We start from the raw sequence: 14,802 nt of genomic DNA, 5'->3' as shown, positions 1-14,802 counted from the left end.
CATGTAACCTGTAAAATAACTTCTGTGCAAGTATCCTGTATTTAAGGGAGGTTCTATAACTCTTTCAGAACATTTTGAGGAAAGGAGGCCACAAAGAAATTGAACCTCAGCATTTCTGTCAAGCCGTCCAGAGAGAGAATGATACGCTAATAATCATCATCAGAAATGAAGACATAGCATCACATTTGCATCAAGTAGGTCTGGAAGTTCTATTACAAGAGAAATATGTTCTAGGCATTTTGTTGTTCTGTAAGTCAGCACTGCTGTTGTTTATCTAGAGAAGTTAAAACCCATTGAATCTGTAACTCAGATAATGGGATCAAGTAGGAGGTATAGGATTTCATATTACCCCAAGTATGTATAGGGAAAATTATGTTTTGTAAAGAAAACTCTGATTTACAGTACCTAAGGAAGAACTATTAAAACAGGAAAAAGTGGTCAATTTTCTGATCTGAGATATAAATCAGCACCTCTTGAATGTCTAACATTAGGATTTATGAAAAACTTTCCTCAGTCCTACTATGTATTTCCCTATTCTTTGATTAAAATAATTGCTGTCCTAAAATAGTGGAGAGGTCAAGAGGCAGTAATTGAGCCCTCAGAGACTGTGACACCACACACAGGGGAGCTGGTGCCAGCATTTCACTTGTCTGCCTCATAATTTATAGGGCTCCAAAGCATCTTGTCTCTTGTTGGGCAGAAGTCCGTCACCGTGGGGCCAGAGTGACAGTACAGTGGGTAGTCGCACGTGCTTGTACGCAGCCGACCCAGGTTCAATCCCTGGCATCCCATCTGGTCCCCCAAGCAATGCCAGGAGTGATTCCTGAGTGCAGAGCCAGGAGTAACCCCTAAGCATCGCTGGGTATGATCCAAAAGGGAAAAAAAAAAAAAAAGGTCAGTCACCGCGATGAAAAGTTTGCTCAGCTTCTGAACCCCCGAGCTATGACTTACTCCTCACTGGGGCCTTCCTTTTGTTCCTCCAGATTCCTTCTTTGCTGAAGCTGAAACATTTTCCCAATGTCCTCTTTGCTGGAGTCGACAGCCCTGAGGATGTACTTGATTATACCTACCAAGAGCTGTTTCCAACAGGTGGCTTCGTGGTATCAGATGACAGAATATTAGAAATGTTAACATTAGGTTGGTCTTTTATTTTCCTGCATTTTTGTTTTTTCTTTTAAACTCAAATTAGGGGCCAGATTGATAGTACAGTAGGTATGGGGTTTGCCTTGCACGAGGCCAACCCGAGTTTAATCCCCAGTATCCTATATGGTCCCCTGAGCACTACTAGGAATGATTTCTGAGTGCAGAGCCTGGAGTAACCTTTGAGCATTGCCAGATGTGATCCCAAAAGCCAAAAATAAACTGTCCAGTTAAATTCCAATCAAAAAGTCAGCAGGTGGGGATCTTTCTTTTGAAAATTCCTCCAAATTATGTGCTTAAACACTGCATTTTCTCAGGACACCAAATTGCGGGGGGCAGGGAGGCGCACTGGGGGGTTGGGGCCACACTTGGTGATGATCAGGGGTTACTCCTGGTTCTGTTTGAAGGACCATACAGGATGCCCAATATCAAATCAAGGTTGTCAGAGTGCAATGTAAACACCCTCCCTGCTCTAGCCCTTCGGGCACTAAATTTAAGGAATATTAGTCACGCTTTAAATCTATCCATCTGACTCCTGGCCCAGCACTCTGTAGAGCTTGAAGCCTCTCCTGCGATGGTACTTCAGTCAAGAGCTGTTTTCAAATAGCATTAATCTAGCATGTGAAATCCTGCCTGGCTTCTTCACAGTCGGCAGTGATGGTACATTTGACACCATCCTATTTTTCACAATTAAAACAAAAATTACTTTTACAAGATGAGCTGAAACCCTAAAGCATCTTCTCTTGCCACTAATCTATTCTGTAGTTCAGCTAAAGGAAGTTGTTAAAATCCTGGAGAAACTAAATGGGAATGGAAGGTGGAAATGGCTCCTTCACTACAGGGAACAGAAAAAGCTCAAAGAAGGTATCAGGTAAGAGCTTTATTGAGAAGCTTGAATCTGAGGGACACTAGGACTGCTCTGAGCCACAAGTTAATGTAAACTTCTCTCATATCCCTCTTCACCCCCAAATTATTTACACAGCCCTGGTTAACTGCATAGATATATAAAAGATAGGCACATGTCCAACCATCTCTCAGCCCCCAGTTTGACCAGGTCAGTGGGCTGAGAGCATGGTTTGGCATGCAGGAAGCCCAAGTCTAATCCTCAGCACCATATTTCAGACCTTCCTCTGTCATGCACACATAGGAACATTTTAACACCGAAGAATAGACAGGAGAACCATAAGCAGCCTACCTAGTTCATTGTTAAGAGTTTTTTTAATAGCTGAGAGGCTGCCTACTTCTAGCACAGGTGAGAACAGAAGAGTAAAAACGGGGCCGGCAGCTGAAACAGGCTAGGAAAAGACCTGACGTTTCTGTGTAAGTCATTTTAACTGAGTGTGCAGGAGGTGAGTCAGGGGACCCCTGCTTCATTTTAATGAGGTGAAGTGGGGCACGAGATTGGTCTGAAGTTTTGAAGCTGGTTTCAGCTGGCAAAGGTATGGAAGTACAGAAATCTAGAAAGCACAACACTTAAGGGGACTCAAAAGTTGGGGCAAGGGGATGAAAGACCGTAAACGGGTTCCCAGCAGGGAATTTACTTCAAACCACTATTTCTATAAAGATTCTACTAACAAGTAGTGGGGATATGGATCTCTCCAGCAAACAAGGTGGAATCAAGAACAGAGCTCGTGGCTTGGCACTTTTCCTCTAGAAGAGGAAGATAGAAGGGAGGTAAGAAACCACTGCAGTATAGAGGGGGTAGCCAGTGTGCAGTGGACCTTCCCTGCAGCTGAGCCTGCTGCTTTCCCAGGTACCACATGGTTGCCCAACCAAAAACAAAGACAAACAGGTGGCCAGAGATGAGGCTGAGGCCTCCCAGGTGCAGTAGTGGAGCATTACAACACTGAGCCATAATGCCATGCATTTTTCAAAGCTTTATTTTCAAAAGTAGTAAGCTCAAGAAGTTATTAGGATAGGACGGAGACAAAGATGCCATCCAGCATTTGTAACATGATTAAAACTAAGACATGGGGTTGGGGGGGGGATACAAATAAAAGTTGACAGCTGAAAATATGTAAAAGTTAACTTTCTCTTTTCCAGAGTGGATTCAACTGCACATAAAAAGAATTTAATACTGAAGTCTTGCCAGAGTGCAAATCTCACTGAGTCGCTTCACTACCATCAGTGTGACTCCCGACAGCCGGCAAAGGGCGACTATCTGCAATGTCTGCGGAGCCTGCAGGTCCAGCACATCTGCTCCAGGTTCGCCATCTTCCTGACAGGTAAGTTTCCCACAAGCATTTCTCCTGGCCATAAATGATGTGGGGATATGGCTTTTACCTTTTTCCTTTGGGCGGGTCACAAACTTTTTCAGTAGGATGGAGGTTATGTTATACTACATGTAAAAATATGTATAAAAATAAAGTTTCCACCAAAATAGGTTTTTTTTTCCTTTCTCACAGAAAAGCCTGCCGGTTCCAGAGAAGTCTTTGAAAATAGTGGCATCCTTGTTACAGATGTAAATAACTTTATTGAAAATATACAGAATGTAGTAGCTCCATTTAGGAGTAGCTACTGGTAATATTTTATGCAACTCTCCCACTGTGAACTGGAATGAACATCGGATGTGTTTACGGATGGACTTACGCTATCTGAACATGTGCATTTCATGGAATATTTCAGTAGCATCCTTCGTATAAAATATTTGGTTTAGATAGTGTTGTCATCACCTTAATACTTACTTTTGCTTGGCTAATAAAATGCCTGGTTTCACTCAGTAGCTTTTAATTAGGTTTGAGTGGGCCATTTAAATACTTTCACAAATTATTTCAAGAATGCCTTCAGTGCTATTCATTGAAAATAATTGTACAAACACAATTGCTCCATTATGGCAGAAAAACTGTTTTTGCATGTTAGTATCAGAAAACTCATGTGGTGAGAGGAAAAAAGCCAAGAGGCTCTCCTGGGTGTTCTTCAAACAACACTAAGGTGTTTTCCTATGTGGCAAAATTTTACCAGCTGGTATGTTTCAATTACTTGGTTTTTGTACATAGTACACTACAAAATCAGCCTTCTGGGAAGAAGAGAAAATAATTTTATTTATGATATTGGAAATAAATTTCTACAGTAGACTAAGCAAAAACATTTGTAAGATACATAGTATCTATTTGGAACAACTTTTTGTAACTATTTTTGTTTCACTTTTTAATAAAGAAAATAAAAATTAAACTTTCTGTAATCTACCCTATTATTATATCACTTTGCTTATGGGGTGCTTTGTCTTTCAAAGGAGGTGTGGAAATTCTACACAAAATGCAGTTTCTCTGGAGGACCAAGAAGTTGCCTCTAGCACTCCCAGAAATGATTATCTAAGACCATAACTGCATTTGGTGTGTGATTCACCAAAGATCGTTTATTGCTCCCTTATAGCTCCTCTTTCAGATTTACTTTATATGAAAACTTCCAAAAGGCACTCTGTCTCTTCTAGACTGAGCATGTCCAGAAACCCCTTCATTGTTCTTTGTGCTAGGCTGTCCTGGCACATTAAGTAGTAAATACCGGCATTTTTTTTTCCTACTGTTAACCCAGATTATTACACCTTAGCCTGCATTAACAGTTTACAGTTTGAACTACTCCAGCAAAGGAAGAGATGGCTTAGAACATGGTAAAATGTAGATAATGGTTATGGTGCTTGTTTTGTTACACTACTGGCATCTAGTGGCTAGAGATGAGATGCTGCAGAAGCATCCAACAATCTGGCCAAAATGAATAGCAAGAAATTTTAAAAATGAACTCAAAGAACCCTCTTTATCTGCATTAATGATTGCCCTAAAAATTCAGTCTTGGCTGGAGTGACCTAATGCAGAAGTTAAACCACTTGCCTTGTAATGTGGTCCCTCTCCCCATCACCACTTAAAGAAAAACTAAAAATACTCAATGCATGGCACACGCTTAAGTAGGGGGAAAGCAAATTACCAATAAAATCAACCAGTTCCAACTGCATGAAAAATACTAATGAAATCACACCAGTTTGCCAATTCTCTTCTCACTGCTCTAAACAGCAGAACTACCACCGTAGCCTGTGTTCATCTGGAGAACACTCCATCAAAACCTGCACTTCTCCTGGCTCCCTTTGACCATGTTGTCTTCCTTTCTGCCTGGTCCTACCAATAGGCGTAGCCTTGAATATCCTTTTGACTCCATCAGTTGAGAAATGCCGGCCAAAACTATTTTTAGCACTGCACTGTATCAAACCTGTTCTTGGGATGTTCACGGTGAAGCTGTCTGAGAGTCACTGAGAGCGGCCAAATTCAAGCAACCTGGACCTGCACACACCTCCCTCTCTGTTCCCAGCCTGACCATCAGCTCTACTGAAGGGAATGAGCAACCTTATTATAGCAGCACAGCAGAAACTATTGAAACATCAAGACACACAGAGCAACTGGGAAGGAGCTGGTTTCCAGAGTTTGGCTTTATTTTGCAGTACAGAAATCATTTGGAGCCATTTTGAGACAAGACATCATTGGAGCAGGGGCTCTGTCAAATCAATACTGCATTGCAGCTTGGTCCATTTAGCCACACCTGGGATATGAAAGAAGCTTCTACATTTTATCTGCCTTATACATTTCTTTGCCATTTTCTCATCAATGTTACTAGGTTAAAACACCGCATATAGGCTTCCTCCAAAATGACTCACGAAGTCAAAGTCTGATTTGGATTTTGAGGCCCACGTGAACCAAACTTGTTGCTGTGCCATGTAGAGACTGTCATAATACTTGACAGGACACAATGTAAACATACAGGAAAAACAGGGAAGCTGCCCCATATTGTGGATGTTCAATTTAGAATCTCCTAATGTCCAGAGGACAGCTGGCACACACCAATTGTACTGATCCAGTTCTTGAGCAGCAGAAGCACATAATTGCAAAGGCTACACTGATTAAAAGATACAAATACTGTATCAAGTTCTCTATATCAGTAGTACAATTAAAAAAATCTGATCCTTCACTGGGGGGGGAAAGCCAGTATTAGTTAAACTGAACAGAATGTGATAACCTGCCAATTCTGAATAGCCGCTCCATGAAAACAGGTTAATACATGATATTAGAAAGGGGAGGAAGATCGACTGGTGCAGTGCTCTGCAGTCTCAGATTATAAAAGCAGGACTTAAAATATCAATTTCATAGAATACGCATCATTGGTAAATCTTAACTTTGTCCTAATCAAAGAGAGCCTGTCAGAGCTGTTAGTCTTCCCCATAGATGTCGTTTTTCTTGCGCTTCATTTCCTCAAAGTCAAACTCTGACCCTGTCATCCTCTTATAGATGTCTTTAATGTCATCACAGGTGGTCTCAAAGTGAGTTGTAGCATCATATGCACGAGAAACAAAGATCTGGAAATAAAAAACAACAGACTTTAAGTGAAATGTATCCCAATAAAGCCTGTAATGATTTTTTCAGCTTAATCTCCACTCACCTGGCTTTCATTTCCCAGATCATTTGGTACAAGGAGGTCACTGATGCTAACAAACCTAAAAAAGAAAAAGAATCAAGTCAACAGGTTGAAGACCCGAAACCAATTCATTCCTATCTGAAATTCAAAACCCAAAGGATGAGGCTAGAGAGAACAGCTTCCCCACAGCCACAAGTGACTTGTCTGGGCTCTGCTCAGGAGTCACAACTGGCAGGGCTAGGAGTCAAGCCTGGGTTGCTGGGGCAAGGGCCCAAACGGCTATACAATCTGTCCAGCCAGACTCCTAGAGGGCTCTCCTGAGCCTCGAGTCAAAATCAAAACCCAGTATTTGACTATTAGCGGATACGAATGAATATGTTGCTTACTTCTGTTCGATTGGTTCCAGAAGCTCCAGTGCGGGTCTGATTTCTTTCTCCGGTTCCTTGGTCTCCACGGTGGTACTGACGATGGCAATGTACTTCCCTTGGGCCGCCACGTTGTGTGCAGAGGAGATCAAGCAGACGTAGATATCTAGAAACAATCCAGTTCCCTATCAATGTCTCTGCACCTCATGAGACAGGGCAGCAAGCAAGTGTACTTTGACTAGACAATCTGGGTGACCTGATGGCCTTCTGTGACTGTTTACAGGTGGAGGCGAAAATTTCTCCTCAGCCCTGCCGCAACTAACTGGAAAATTGGCAAACCTAATTACCGAGGTGTCTTGCACCCAGAACCCTGCATAGAGGAAGGGCTTGTATAATAAAAGCTAAGATGAATATTAATTTGCCATTTATTAGAAGCTATTACTGGGTAGGCATGACAAAGTTCTATGGACTGACTCTATTTGCGTATTACTGAAGTAATGCCATAATTTCCAATGTAAAAAAATCAATCACTGGGTTCCCTTAACTTTTACTGGACTTTCAGATTTAGGGCACCTCCTAGGGAGCCCTTCAAACCCCAGACCCTTTCTACACACACACACAATCAGATGATCCTAAAACGCACCTGACTTCCGATTGACTTGGTTCTGTGGAATAATAATCTGGCAGGAGTTGGCATCATTGGTGTTCTTGATGGGATGGTTGAGGATACAGATAACTCTGATGACCTGGCCCACTTTTTCTACCCGATCTTTTACATAGCTTGGATCACAGATGAGCTGCTTACAGCGGGCAATCTATAAGAAAATAATACTCAGTGTCCACATGTCTCAGATAACTATATTCCCTTGAATAAAACATCTTCAGAAAGTTAGTAAATATGGGGCCGGAGCGATAGCACAGCTGGTAGGGCGTTTGCCTTGCACGCGGCCGACCCGGGTTCGATCCCTGGCATCCCATATGGTCCCCCAAGCACCGCCAGGAGTAATTCCTGAGTGCAAAGCCAGGAGTAACCCCTGAGCATCGCTGGGTGAGACCCCAAAAAAAGAAAAAAAAATTAAATATTAACTATGGCTAACAAAACAAGCTCTGCCAATAATCCTTACAGATTCTGGAACAGATACATGATTTCTAAATTTTATTCAAATATTTAGAAACCAGGGGCCAGAGTGATAGTACAGCAGGTGAGGCACTTGCCTTGCACATGCCCAGGTTTGATCCCCAGCATCCCAGATGGCCCCCAAGGCCCATCAGAAATTTCTCTGAGCACAGAGCCATGAGTAATCCCTGAGCATCGCTTGGGGGTAGCCCAAAACCAAAACATAAACAAGTTTCATCCCCAAGCACAATCCACGCTAGGCCTTCACAAAAAAAAAAAAAAAAAGAGGAATGAATGTATTTGAGATCACTACTTACATGTGAATGTAACCAGTAAGAAGTATGTTTTAATAGACCAAAATCACACTCATCTGGCTCTCCGCCACAATGTGACCTGAGTGGCCACACGTGTGCAGCCTCTTCGTTGCTGGATGACCATGATCCTGGAGGCCAGCTACACTACTTTTGGTACCAGCAGTTTCTTGCAGAGATGTCTCTAGACTGTTAACTAAGCCACGGCCCCATGCCGCCCCAGGAGGGGAAAGGTGGTTCTCTCTCGACTTTTCCTTTCTGGGGGGAATGGCGTGGCGACTGCCATATTATAAGGACGACTAAAGAGAGGTATGAGCTTGCAATGATGCAATTTCTGGCAGAAATTTCCCTGGACTTAGTTACTAAAGTACTAAAATATAGAAATCCAAAACAGCACAGCCGCTATTGCTGCCGTGCAACCTCCTATCTCTTCATTCTTAGCAATGGAAAACAAATTATCAAATGCTTCCTTTTCAGCAGGTCTGAATTGGGGGGGGGGGGGGGTCCAAACAATAATAGTGAGTTTTTTGTGGAAATATTGAATGTAATCAAAGTAAAGAGAAAGTAAAGTGAGAATTATCAGCTACACAGGCGCGCGGGGGAGAGGGGAAGGTATACTGGGGTTCTTGGTGGTGGAATATGTGCACTGGTGAAGGGATGGGTGTTCGAGCATTGTATAACTGAGACTTAAACCTGAATGCTTTGTGACTTTCCACATGGTGATTCAATACAAAATTAAAAAAAAAATTTTTTTTAAATCACTCATCTTAAGACTATGCTAGGTGCTAGAGACCTGGAATAGGGCTTAAGGCACTGGCCTTGCATGCAGCCCACATAGGGTCAACCTTCAGCTCTGCATGACTCCCCAAACACCACGAAGAGTAGCCCCTCAGCAATGCTGGCTGTGCCCTCCACTCACCCCATGCCTCATTAAAAAGACTACACTCGAGCTGGAGGGACAGTCAGCAGGGAGGGCCTCTGCCTTTCATGAGGCTGACCCAGGTTCAATGCCTGGCATCCCATATAGTCCCCCAATCAACGCCAGGAATGATTCCTAAGTACAGAGCCAGGAGTAACCCCTGAGTATCACTGGGTATGACCCAAAAAGCAGGAAAAAGCAGAAAAAAAAAAAAAAGACTAGGCTAAATTATAGTTGTAAAATATTTCCCCTTTGTTTTTACTTAGAGGCCACACCAAGCTGTGCTTGGGGCTTACTCTTGGCTTGACGCTCAGGGATCACTCCTGCCATGGCCCAGGGGCTCAGTGCTTCCTGCTCGGACAGCTGGCAGTGTGGTGCTGCTCGGGTCCAGGCGTGCTCAAGGGCCAGACCCACCTGTCAACAGGGCTGTGTGGTGCCCGGGATAGAATTCGGGGCCCCTCATGCAAGGCATGTGCTCTAACCCATCGCAGTGGTTCTCTAGGCTGGCCCTACAGTAGTTTTTTTTTTTTTTGCTTTTTGGGTCACACCTGGCGATGCACAGGTTACTCCTGGCTCTGCACTGAGGAATTACTCCTGGCGGTGCTCAGGGGACCATATGGGATGCTGGGAATTGAACCTGGGTCGGCAGCGTGCAAGGCAAACGCCCTACCCACTGTGCTATCCTCCAGCCCCTGGCCCTACAGTAGTAACTCACATCTGCTTCTATCAACTGTATCAAGTCCCTGCGTCATTATGAATAAACCAATTTACCAGAAAGACTATCTCTGAAGCCAGTGAGCAGTCTCACTATCGGCTTCAGCGCCCAAACCAAATTATATACACGTTGGCTCATAAAAACATCTTCACACGGGCGGAACATTTTCTTAAAACTGAAAAAGCTACTTACTTCTCCTTCAGACTTTACACCAACCACTTTTCCATTTTCCACGATGATTTCTTCAATTGGCTTATTCAGCATGTAGGTACCTCCATAAATAGCACTTAGTCTAGAAAAAAATTTTTTACAATCTGTGATTGTTTCAGTTACTAAAGTCTCCTTTGATAACATGGGCTTACAGGCATATTTATTTCCTTTCCGCCCAGATGATGTTAAACATAATTTCTTTGGTGTGTGGCATGGCTCAGAGACTCAGGAACCATGCCCAATGCCTCACCTGCAAAGCAAGTGCTCTATTGCCAAGTTATGTCTCAACCTTCCCTTTTCTTTTTAGTTACAAGACAGCTGTTGCCACCTTTTATTCTATCTCGCTCACTTAAAAGTCACGGCATCAGTTAAGAGTCAAAACCATCAAATACCTGCCTATAAATTGATGGACGTGGAGAGTACCATGCTGAGTGAATCACAAGGAAACAGATATAAAATCACTGCATTCATTTGTGGAACATCAAAAATATGTCTATAGTAGAATAAAGATATATCATCTGTCACTGTCATCCTGTTGCTCATCAATTTGTTCGAGCGGGCACCAGTAATATCTCTCATTGAGAGACTTATTGTTACTGTTTTTGGCATATCCAATACACACGGGTAGCTTGCCAGGCTCTGCTGTGCGGGCTCCATACTCTCAGCAGCTTGCCGGGCTCTCCGAGAGGGGCGGAGGAATCAAACTCGGGTCGGCCGAATGAAAGGCGAAAGCCCAACCGCTATGCTATCGCTCCAGTCTAAATATATATAATAGAAAAAAAAAAATATATATATATATATATATATGTACAGTTTTCCATGACCAGGGAAAACTGGGGTTAGGAGGACTGGTCAATGTGGCTGGAACTAACCACAAGTGTGTGTGTGGGGAGACGGTAGGTAAGATAGAGAAGGGACCAGTAAGGGACAGTAATAGCTGGGAATGGTCACGATCATACTGGACAAGATCTGAGGGTTAAAAGTAGGTCAAGGGGGGCTAGAGCAATAGCACAGCGGGTAGGGCGTTCGCCTTGCACTCGGCCGACCCAGGTTCGATTTTCAACATCCCATATGGTCCCCTGAGCACTGCCAGGGGTGATTCCTGAGTGCAGAGCCAGGAGTAACCCCTGTGCATTGCTGGGTGTGACCCCCCCCAAAACAAGTAGGTAAAGGGATATGCCTGATAACCTTTCAGTATCAATACTGCAAACCACAATGTCCAAAAGCAGAGGAGAGGAGAGGAGGGGAGGAGGGAGGGAAGGAGTGAAGGGGAGGGGAAGGGAAGAGAGAGGCCTGCCATAGAGGCAGGCAGGGGGTGGGGGGCTATAGGAGGGAACCTGGGGACACTGGCGCTGGGAAATGCTCACTGGTGGAGGGATGGGTGTTGGAACATGTATGACTGAAATCCAATCATGAGCAGCTTTGTAAGTGTCTATCTCAGTGATTTTTAAAAAAGTTAAAAAAAAATCAAATACCTTATAATTCACAATTCTGAAAACCAAGTCCAATGACACAAAGCATCACCTATAAGGTCAAATCCTGCATATAAATTCTCAGCAACAATCTAAAAAATACACAAGTGTAGGATGACATTACTTTGTCCTCTCCCCCCTTGCCACAAGGAGCTTATCCCAGTTTATCCCGGAGTTTAGGCTTACCCCAGTCACACCCATCAAGGTGTTCCTGAGTCACTCCCATCCCTTTGTTTAGCTGTAACTACTTCTCTATGCTCTCTTCCCCCAGTTAATTAGCTTTTTCTCCTAATTAGACTCTGTTAATTTGTTAGGATACTGAACTTATAAGTTGATATTGCCTTTCTCCTCTCCTTATGTCTTTTGAATAATTTACTTTAAAGCAATGTCCTTTTTGTATAGACACAAGAAGACAATATTATGCTTTTGTAACTTGGGATTTAATTGACCTCGAATATATATATATATATTTTTTGGCTTTTTGGGTCACACCTGGCAATGCACAGGGGTTATTCCTGGCTCTGCACTCAGGAGACCATATGGGATGCTGGGAATCAACCCGGGTCGGCCGCGTGCAAGGCAAACGCCCTACCCGCTATGCTATTGCTCCAGCCCCAACTGGCCTCGAATATTATTCCCTCCCGGGCATCTGCTTTCTCTACTTAAGCCTCAGTTGCCCTCAGTTCCTAGCACCCCAAAAGCAGGGTCCCAATGAGGGACGGGACGGATCCAGGGCAAGCGGTTCGTTATGTGCTACCTGGCATCGAGATGGGCCTGGCCTAAGTGCCTAATTCTTAACTATAAGTTAAGAGTTTGGTCATGGACAAATGCTGTCATGATCCAAAAGTAACGAGACTAGGACCCTGCTAGGGATAGGAAAGACTAATCTGGCCTGAGCACTGTAGTCTGAGATCGAGATGGCCCCAGAAGAGCAATTCCATAAGTTTTAATGCATTTCTTATTGTGTCCATACAAAATGATTAATATTATGAATGCTTATATGTTTGCTGGATGAGGAGAGGAGAAACACACTCATGGGACTCCACCCTAGGTGAATGGTCCTGTTTAAGGAGAATCTGTCCTAAAAGCAGCATCCCCTGAAGGGAATGGTGACCACACCTATGTGTAAGCCCCAACCCTCATGCTGGGGGGATTTAACTAGGCTGTATGAGTGGGTTGGGGAGCGAGATCCAGAGCAAGGAGGATGGAGCTAGGAGTGCGGGAGATGAGAAAGATGAAGACTGAATAAACGGTAACTAATCAGCAACCAGCTTTGGTCCTCGTTCTTCCTTCGTCTGTCCTTGTCCTTGGCCAACAGCCGTCCTGATCCAGCCCATACACAGCAGTTCCAGAGCACCGACCACGGGCGGTGAGACAGCCGCCTGGAGAGCCCATCAAGTGCACACGCCCTTCGGCGTGCTTAGTTTTTCACACACAAGGGGAGCTGGAGCAATAGTACAGTGGGTAGGGCACACGGCCTACCTGGTTCAATACCCATTACTCCATATGATCCCTGAACACTACTGGGTGTGCCCCCCCCAAAAAAAAGTGTAGATTTGAATTTAAGAATACAATGTTGTGGGGCTGGAGTGATAGCACAGCGGGTAGGGAGTTTGCCTTGCACACAGCCAACCCAGGTCCAAATCCCAGCATCCCATATGGTCCCCCGAGCACCGCCAGGAGTGATTCCTGAGTGCAGAGCCAGGAGTAAGCCCTGTGCATTGCCAGGTGTGACCCAAAAACAAACAAACAAACAAACAAAAAAACCAAGAATGGATTCTCTCAATTCAAAAAGGCCTGTGCCTCGTACGGGCCTACATCTCTGTACTATAGGGAGTATCTTTCAGACTGGAGTAAAATCGCTTACTGGGTACCTCAAGATTTTCACATGTTTGCTAAGACAAGCTTAAGCTCTTCTCAGTACTTGCAGTGGAGGATGTCAGTGATGAGACCAAGTCAAAGCTTCAGGGCCTAGGCTATGCTGGACGAAAATTTTCAGGGAGTAAATTGACTTAGGAGATGTTACTAGGTGAAGGAAAATGGCACGACCCAAAAAGGCAAGTCACATTGCCTCGTGCTGATTTTTGCTCATGACCCTGAGGCAGCCCTGCCCGTGGGAGAAGATTGTACAGAGGTGGAATTTAAGGGAAAACTGTCCAGAGGGCATCAGAACCTCATGCAGAGGTTCATAGGAAGGGTGATGGAAGCCATTGAAATGCAGGTTAAGGGCAAGGAAACTCAGGAGCAGTTGACTAATAATTGGTCTTTGAAATTGCTAATGAGGCTTGCCAGGCCATTTTGGGCCCTATTAAACAGAAGGAAGACACAGTGGGGTACTTGAAAGCAAGCAAGAATGTTGGTTCTGTTAAACATAAGGTGCAGATGAAGCCTATTGAGGTCTATACCTTACAGAGAGAAGCTCAGAAAAGATGCTTTAATTGTGGAAAACTAGGCCACTTTCGTAAAGATTTCAGGGCATCTCTCAACCTCCCAGGCCCTGTCCCTGGTGTAAGAGGGAAAAATCATTGGGCCAGAAATTGTCGCTTCAATTTTGATGCAGTTACTGACCCCAATTCGGGAAACCTACAAGGGGGCCAGCCCCAGACCCCACAAAATCAGGGGATGTTCCCAGTTGCAGCCTCTCTCTCCAGTGTGGAGTTTCAGAGCTCCAATCAGTATAATCACTGCAGCCAGGGATGGCAGGAAGCGTAGCCTTGGATATTTCCTGCCCTGATACAGTTACTATAACCCCTTTTTAATGGGGAACGCTGCGGCTTTAAGCCCACCACCTCTCCATATTCAGTGGACATATGGAATGTTAAATCAAAAACAAAAAAGGAGGGGCTGGAGTGATATGATAGCACAGCGGGTAGGACATTTGCCTTGCACGCAGCCGACCGGGGTTTGAATCCCAGCATCCCATATGGTCCCCTGAGCACTGCCAGGGGTGGTTCCTGAGTGCACAGACAGGAGTAATCCCTGTGCATTGCCAGGTGTGACCAAAAAAAAAGGAGGTATTTTCTCAATTGAATGTAGTAGCAGGAAAACTCACTCGAGGTAAAGGCTATGCTTTTGTTTCAACAGATAATAACCCCACTGAGAAACTTTGGGTCCCAATACATCTCATCAGAAGCCAAATTCATCCACCTGATTTGGATC

General features: G+C 44.1%; 2 protein-coding genes across 3 annotated transcripts in view; one reads left to right on the top strand and one right to left on the bottom strand.

Annotated features, from left to right (window-relative positions):
* TASOR2 (transcription activation suppressor family member 2) overlaps window positions 1–4,316 on the top strand; it is a 55,302-nt gene extending 50,986 nt beyond the window's left edge. For both annotated transcript variants that reach the window (XM_055147042.1, XM_055147041.1), the window contains 5 exons: window positions 69–194; window positions 984–1,137; window positions 1,906–2,011; window positions 3,184–3,365; window positions 3,546–4,316. In XM_055147042.1, coding sequence (XP_055003017.1) covers window positions 69–194; window positions 984–1,137; window positions 1,906–2,011; window positions 3,184–3,365; window positions 3,546–3,664 — 687 coding nt within the window. In that variant the 3' untranslated portion in view covers window positions 3,665–4,316. The remainder of the gene's footprint in view (window positions 1–68; window positions 195–983; window positions 1,138–1,905; window positions 2,012–3,183; window positions 3,366–3,545) is intronic.
* Window positions 4,317–5,536: 1,220 nt separating this feature from the next.
* The window catches only part of GDI2 (GDP dissociation inhibitor 2), a 31,339-nt gene continuing 22,073 nt past the window's right edge, over window positions 5,537–14,802 (bottom strand). The window contains exons 7-11 of the mRNA XM_055147043.1: window positions 10,154–10,253; window positions 7,543–7,714; window positions 6,921–7,065; window positions 6,559–6,613; window positions 5,537–6,475 (exon numbers count right to left, since the gene is read on the bottom strand). Of these exons, the coding sequence (XP_055003018.1) occupies window positions 6,329–6,475; window positions 6,559–6,613; window positions 6,921–7,065; window positions 7,543–7,714; window positions 10,154–10,253 (619 nt within the window). The 3' untranslated portion in view covers window positions 5,537–6,328. The remainder of the gene's footprint in view (window positions 6,476–6,558; window positions 6,614–6,920; window positions 7,066–7,542; window positions 7,715–10,153; window positions 10,254–14,802) is intronic.

The sequence above is a fragment of the Sorex araneus genome, chromosome 9 (genome assembly GCF_027595985.1).
Source record: "Sorex araneus isolate mSorAra2 chromosome 9, mSorAra2.pri, whole genome shotgun sequence".
Lineage (NCBI taxonomy): Eukaryota > Metazoa > Chordata > Mammalia > Eulipotyphla > Soricidae > Sorex > Sorex araneus.
This window is presented reverse-complemented; position numbering and strand designations above follow the sequence as displayed.